Source organism: Nomascus leucogenys, chromosome 22a, assembly GCF_006542625.1.
Source record: "Nomascus leucogenys isolate Asia chromosome 22a, Asia_NLE_v1, whole genome shotgun sequence".
In the NCBI taxonomy this organism is placed as follows: Eukaryota; Metazoa; Chordata; class Mammalia; order Primates; family Hylobatidae; genus Nomascus; species Nomascus leucogenys.
In genome coordinates, this window is record NC_044402.1 from 132,321,108 (window position 1) to 132,327,633 (window position 6,526).

General features: G+C 61.2%; 1 protein-coding gene and 1 pseudogene across 2 annotated transcripts; both read left to right on the plus strand.

The window, feature by feature from the left end:
• The first annotated feature begins 1,348 nt into the window (after positions 1-1,348).
• PTMA (prothymosin alpha) lies at positions 1,349-6,348 on the plus strand. 2 transcript variants are annotated; one of them, XM_012499833.2, is made up of 5 exons: positions 1,349-1,589; positions 4,179-4,250; positions 4,698-4,794; positions 5,253-5,326; positions 5,613-6,348. In XM_012499833.2, exons 1-5 carry the CDS (start codon positions 1,545-1,547, stop codon positions 5,658-5,660), a joined length of 336 nt encoding a protein of 111 aa, XP_012355287.1. In that variant the 5' UTR covers positions 1,349-1,544; the 3' UTR covers positions 5,661-6,348. The 2 variants fall into 2 exon arrangements, with proteins under 2 accessions (XP_012355287.1, XP_012355293.1); XM_012499839.2 differs by having other exon boundaries at positions 1,360-1,589; positions 4,701-4,794.
• On the plus strand, positions 4,340-4,451 carry LOC115832734 (annotated as a pseudogene).
• Positions 6,349-6,526: the final 178 nt, after the last annotated feature.

Here is a 6,526-nt window from a genome sequence, read left to right on the forward strand (position 1 = left end):
GTGTCGGGCGCCCCCTTTTGGCAGCACAGGGACGAACGTTACCTCTCGCCATCTTGTGTGTGGCACAGGTAAATTTCTGGACTATCTTTCCACCTATTCTGGTCCTTTTTCCCACACCACAGATTTCTTAGTTCGACAGCTAAGTGCAGTGGCTATAAGGCCAGCGTAGCCTGCTGTTCTCGGATCGCCCACGTGAGCTAAATCGCTACGTCACGCCACGCTTGCCGAGCCCGGCGCCATCTTGAGTGTGGCGTCTTGATGCTCCCTTTTCTCGGGGCTCCGCATGGTTCGCTAAATGGCCCCCCAAATTTCAGGTATTCCCCAAAGATTAGCCCAACTGGCTCCAGAGACGATTATTTTCCCCGAGGAATTCTGTAATGCTCATGTGCCCATCGCAGTCCAGCAGTGGGGTGGGAGAAGGGCAGACTCGATGGTCCGGCAGGCCCCTGGAGGAGGCTGCCCTGAGGCTGTCGCGACGGCAGTGACCGCTCGGGACAGACCCTAACTAGAGCCCTAGAGTGATGGGACCGCTATGCCGTGCGGGGCCTGCGGGCTGTCCCACTCGAGGGCTGGAGCCGGCATCGCGCATCGAGTCCGCTTGATACATGAATCAGTGTGTGCTTGGCACGGTGCCCGCTTGTCGACTGGCTTGGCCGACGGACGCCGGACCTGATGGTGGGCAATCGGGGTCGCCTGCCCACAGGACTAGGGGTGCCCTGCCCTGGGAGGACGCGAGGGCATGGCAGAGGGACGGGGCGGCCCAGGTGTCCGGGTCTCGGCCTCGTGACCTCGTTGCTTGTCGTGGGGCTGCCGTCCACTTGCACTGGGACAATCCTTGGTCGAAGGCGCCCAGGAGCGGGGGGCGGGCACCTCCGCGGGCACTGCGCTGGGCACCGCCCGGGGCGAGCGCGGCCCAGCACCCCGCCTTCCCCTCCCCCGCGCTGGCAGCCGTCGTGCGCCCGCCGCCCCCTCTTCCCTCCCCCTCTTTCCGAGCAGCCGCGGGGAGGGCGGGAAGGGGGGGGAAGGGGGCTGGGCGGGCAGCTTTGCCGCGCTTTGGCTTTCTGCGTCAGCAGCCCTAGCAAAACAGCTGCGGGAGCGCGCGTCCGGAACGCGCTCGCGCACCCCTCCCCCGCGCACTCGGCGCCGCTGAGACCCGGCAAACTCGGGCCTTGAATGACAGTGCTATCGGCGACTGCGCAGCGCGGGACGCGCCGGGGCACTGCCGCTTTAAGCACGCTTGTCCATTGTTCGGAATCGAGCCAATGAGCGGGCGCCCGCTCCCTGCGCTCAGCCAATAGCGGCCGGGTATGGGAAGCCGAGCGCCGCCCACTAATCTATATTAAAGCTTCTGGCGCCGCGTGAGTCCCCCACTGGCTGCTCTGAAAAGCCATCTTTGCATTGTTCCTCGTCCGCCTCCTTGCTCGCCGCAGCCGCCTCCGCCGCGCGCCTCCTTCGCCGCCGCGGACTCCGGCAGCTTTATTGCCAGTCCCTGAACTCTCGCTTTCTTTTTAATCCCCTGCATCGGATCACCGGCGTGCCCCACCATGTCAGACGCAGCCGTAGACACCAGCTCCGAAATAACCACCAAGGTGAGGCTGGACGCCGCCCGCCCCCTCGGGGTCCGCGCGCCGCCGCTCGGGCGGTGTTTGGCGCGCAGCAGCTGGATTGCCTCAAGCCGCTGTTGCTCCCTCTCGCGGGGAAACGGCCCGCTCCCGGCGCGGTGCCCTTAGGCAGCCCACTCTTTGTGTGGTGCGGGGGAGGGGGCGGGAACCGCCGCGGGCAGACGTGATGCCCGTCGGGGAGTGGGCCGGGCGCCCTCGGTGGCCGAGGGCTAGGCGCGGAGGCCGGCTCACGGCCCTCGAAACTCGTTTGTGACCGGTATGAGTGGCGGCGGGAGGAGAAGGGCCTGGCTGGGGGTCGTCGGCCCGCCGGGCGCACGGAAATAACTTTGAAACTCAAGCGCGTTGGGAATCGGAAGTGCTGGGGGGCGAGTGTTGGGGCGCGGGCCGGCCGCGGGAAGTGGCGGCGAGCGCCCGCCGGCAGCGCTGCTCTTTGTTCGGCGCCAGGCCCCCGGTTTCGCGCCTTGTAGCGGACCTGAGATGGTTTGTCTGGACTAAGCCCCGATAAGGCGGATGAGGCGACGGGCTGGCTGGCCGCGACGTCGGCCGTCCCGGCGGAGATGTGACGGGCTTATCCGCTTTGGGCGCTCTGGGAGGCGGGGGTGGGCGCCCTTCGAGGTGAATGCGCCGGGAGCGGCCGCCCAGTTTCAGTCATGCACCCGCGATGCCGGGCTTGGCTGAGGAGGCGAGAGCCCACGCGTCGCAAGGAGGAAAGAGAAAGTGAAGCGCGGCGCTGGGGCGACGATGGGCGCCCCCCGCGGCTGCCCGGGAGCACCGTGTGCGCCGCAGCTCGGGGCGACGCGGGCCAACACGGCGGCCGCGACAGGCCGGTGGTAGGGTCGAACTGGGAGGGGCGCCCGGGCCCCGTGGCGGGTTCACTGCCCTCGGCTATGAGGTCCTGCGCGGCTGGCGCGGCTCTGCTCCTGTTGTCGGCGCCGCCTCGGTCCCACTGCCCGCCCTGGGTAGCGTCTCTGCCCTCGGCGGGAGTGCGGCGCTCTCAGACTGACTGGCTTTTTCTTAATATTTCGGCCCTCGTCCGCGCCCGTTGTGCCCCTGCGGGGATTGGCGCGAGTCACCTTGGCGTCTCCTTAACCCTTGTGCCCCTGGCGTCACCTCTGGCTCTCCCAGGGGCGACTTCTTGGCAGAGCGGAGCTCGGAGCCCGGATCTCCACAGGGGCTCTCAGTGATCCCTTCTGGACTCAGTCCGGGTATCAGTTTGTGGGGGGAGAACACCGTCCCCAGTGCGGGGCTTGGGTGTTCGATTTTCTCCGAAGCACCAAAAGGTGACTTCCCACGAGGGCGATGAGTAGCCCGAGAGGCGCATCCCCGACAGTCTCGGACCTAAGCAACCCGGTGGACTTCGGGGCGACCTCCCGCGGGACTTGGCCCGCCAAATGCAGACATTCGGGCCTACCGGGGTGGCGGCAGTGGGGCGTCGAGTCGAGAGGCCGGCCGACCGACGCGCGACCCGCGCGCGTGCCACTGCGAGCTCTGCCTGCCGGCCCGGAGTCTCCAAGGCAAGGGACGCACTCGGCGGCCCCGGGCCACGTGCTCCCTGCGCGCGGTGCGTGCCGAGGCCCGCGCGCAAAGCCCGCCGGGCGGGGGGATGCGCGCCTGCGCGCCGCGACCTCCCTGCCCCCACTGCTCCCCGGGGCTTCGGCCGCCAGGGGGCGAGAGCGGGCGGAGCCGGGGTCAGCGGAGCGAGGCGGGCCGGACGGAGAGGGCCGACAGGTGGCCCGGAGCCGCTCGCCGGACGGCGGCCGAGGGGCTCCCGCAGGCCCGGACGCTGGACGCCTGTTGGTATTGGCGGCCGTGTCGTGTGGAAAAAGTTAGCGGGCGCCCGGGCCGCGCTGCCTTTTGGATCCCGGGTGGAGTCCCACCCCCTAGGTGGGGTCGGGATCCCCAGCCGCCGCGGGGAGGCCGGGACTTGGTGGCTCCGGCGGCACGCCCCGGCCTGGGGCACCGCCAAGCAGCGGTTTGCGGCCTCTAGGAACAGCGGTCGGATTTGGGGGGTCGGTGTGCTTTGGCTTCTTTAGAGACCTGTTCTGGCCAGGGCGGTGCGATCTCGCGGGCCTTCCAGGCTGGCGCGCCCATGGGGCTGTCCCCGAGCGCAGGCTCCTCCTTGTCTTATTTATTTCTGGAACATAACCTGCTGCCTTTCTAGACGGCTCGAGGGGCGGGCTCTTTGCACTTGGAAGCAGGCTGATGGGTGTGAGTGTCCGGGGCTCGTCCACCCGGCCGGACGGGCTGGGGCTGTGGCGTCACATGTCTCCTTTTTCTTAGGAAGCGCCAGGGGGCAGTGGGAACCGCCGCCGGGGCCGCTGTAGCGGGCCTTAAAGGATGGGAAACCCGATCACAGATGCCCCCGCCGGCCTTCCTTCCACCGGACCAGTGGGAGAGGGACCACAGGGGCAATCAGGCCCTTCTCCACATGTCGCGTGCGACTCTTAATTTGGGACGGACAGAACAGACGGACAGACCAGTAGTTCTCAGCGTCTTTGCTTACCCTGTGTTACTCAGAAGACTTACTGGTTACTGGTTCCTTCTTCCCTTTTGAAGGACTTAAAGGAGAAGAAAGAAGTTGTGGAAGAGGCGGAAAATGGAAGAGACGCCCCTGCTAACGGGAATGCTGTGAGTGTCAGCCTTGCTCCTGAGCCCTGGCAGCTACCGCCTCACAAAGTTTTTCCTATTCTACTTTAAACATATATATATATATATATAGCTTTGCACAGTGGCATTATCGTAGCCAATGAGCTTTACCCGAGGCGCGATTATTGCTAGTTAAATATTTATAAAAAGCTTTCGAGCAATGCCTGAACTAGAATAGGTTCAGAGGAGATTCCGGTAGTCTTGAGTTTGGGCTTGGCCCAGGGTGGGGAAAAGCCCTTGCCCTGGGGCAGTTAATGTGCAGGTTTCACGATGGAGCCTGGAGGGTGTTGACTGGAGAAGGGCCTCTGGGGTGGGCTTGGCTGAGCTGTAGATGCAGTCGGCAGCCTCTGGTGGGAGGCCGGGCATCAGGAGCAACGCTCTGTCCAGCCTTGGGCCAGCTGGTAATGACATGGCCTGTTTTCTGTCGAGGAGAATGAGGAAAATGGGGAGCAGGAGGCTGACAATGAGGTAGATGAAGAAGAGGAAGAAGGTGGGGAGGAAGAGGAGGAGGAAGAAGAAGGTGATGGTGAGTAGCCTTGTCTATCTTCCCCTTTTCAGATACTTTTTCCTGGCCTTGTCTGTCAGAAGGGGAAGGAAGGAATTGGGGCTCCTGGGAGTGGGACCATGGTACTTGGGGCCAGTGGACCACATGGCCCTGGGCACCCACCTGTAGAGTCAGGGAGGGTCTCTGACATGGAGCTGTGCCCATGCCCACCCACACTCACTCGCACACCTGAAAGTTTCTTTCGTGCAGCTCTGAAAGCCACTGATCTGTTGGGCCTGGCCTCTTGGGGTGCAGCTGCTTGGGACTCTCTCCTCTGGAGATTCCCACCTGTGTAGTGGGTGTGGGTTCCCTGATTGGGCCTAGTTGCAGGCAGCAGAGGCAGGGCAGGGACCTTGCAGTCCACTGCATCTTCCTCGGGATTTCCCCAGGAGCCACAGTAGGAGGGAAGTGTGGTTTATCTGGCCTTTGATTCTCTCCAGGTGAGGAAGAGGATGGAGATGAAGATGAGGAAGCTGAGTCAGCTACGGGCAAGCGGGCAGCTGAAGATGATGAGGTGGGTTCTGGCTTGAGAAGAATGGGGGTTTGGCATCTGGGTCTCCCCACCTGCCTCCAGCTGAGGTGCTCAAGCTGCTGAGGGACTGTTTCTGAGTTTGTAGGTGGCCACTGTGTGGTCCTGAATCTTAAGAACAGGAAGGAACAGGGCTGGGCTCAACTTCCCAGAGGCCTTGGGCTGTGGAGCTGGGGGTCCCTGGTTCTTGCTTTGCCAGCGGGAACTGAGGCAGTGGGTTGGATAGGGCCCCTGGGGTTGGAGGGGCCTTTGACAGTCTTTCTCTGCCTAGGATGACGATGTCGATACCAAGAAGCAGAAGACCGACGAGGATGACTAGACAGCAAAAAAGGAAAAGTTAAACTAAAAAAAAAAGGCCGCCGTGACCTATTCACCCTCCACTTCCCGTCTCAGAATCTAAACGTGGTCACCTTCGAGTAGAGAGGCCCGCCCGCCCACCGTGGGCAGTGCCACCCGCAGATGACACGCGCTCTCCACCACCCAACCCAAACCATGAGAATTTGCAACAGGGGAGGAAAAAAGAACCAAAACTTCCAAGGCCCTGCTTTTTTTCTTAAAAGTACTTTAAAAAGGAAATTTGTTTGTATTTTTTATTTACATTTTATATTTTTGTACATATTGTTAGGGTCAGCCATTTTTAATGATCTCGGATGACCAAACCAGCCTTCGGAGCGTTCTCTGTCCTACTTCTGACTTTACTTGTGGTGTGACCATGTTCATTATAATCTCAAAGGAGAAAAAAAACCTTGTAAAAAAAGCAAAAATGACAACAGAAAAACAATCTTATTCCGAGCATTCCAGTAACTTTTTTGTGTATGTACTTAGCTGTACTATAAGTAGTTGGTTTGTATGAGATGGTTAAAAAGGCCAAAGATAAAAGGTTTCTTTTTTTTCCTTTTTTGTCTATGAAGTTGCTGTTTATTTTTTTTGGCCTGTTTGATGTATGTGTGAAACAATGTTGTCCAACAATAAACAGGAATTTTATTTTGCTGAGTTGTTCTAACAAAGCTGTCTCAAGCCTGGTTTTTCTGTTTCAGTTTCTTCAGACCTTCCAGGGCACAAGGATAGGAGGGGGAGGATCCTGGGGACAGTGGGTTGAAGACATTTTGGGAGGCAGTTGGATGTGACCTGTGATGGGCAGCAGTCTGGTGGGTGGGCAGGGACTGAGCTGCAGTTGGCTGGGGG

Excerpts from the sequence above, each read along its gene's own strand:
- PTMA (XM_012499833.2), top strand. The coding sequence starts at position 1,545 with ATGTCAGACGCAGCCGTAGACACCAGCTCCGAAATAACCACCAAG. Across the intron at positions 1,590-4,178 it reads GCTCCGAAATAACCACCAAG|GACTTAAAGGAGAAGAAAGA; the intron begins GTGAGGCTGGAC and ends TCCCTTTTGAAG. Across the intron at positions 5,327-5,612 it reads GGGCAGCTGAAGATGATGAG|GATGACGATGTCGATACCAA; the intron begins GTGGGTTCTGGC and ends TTCTCTGCCTAG.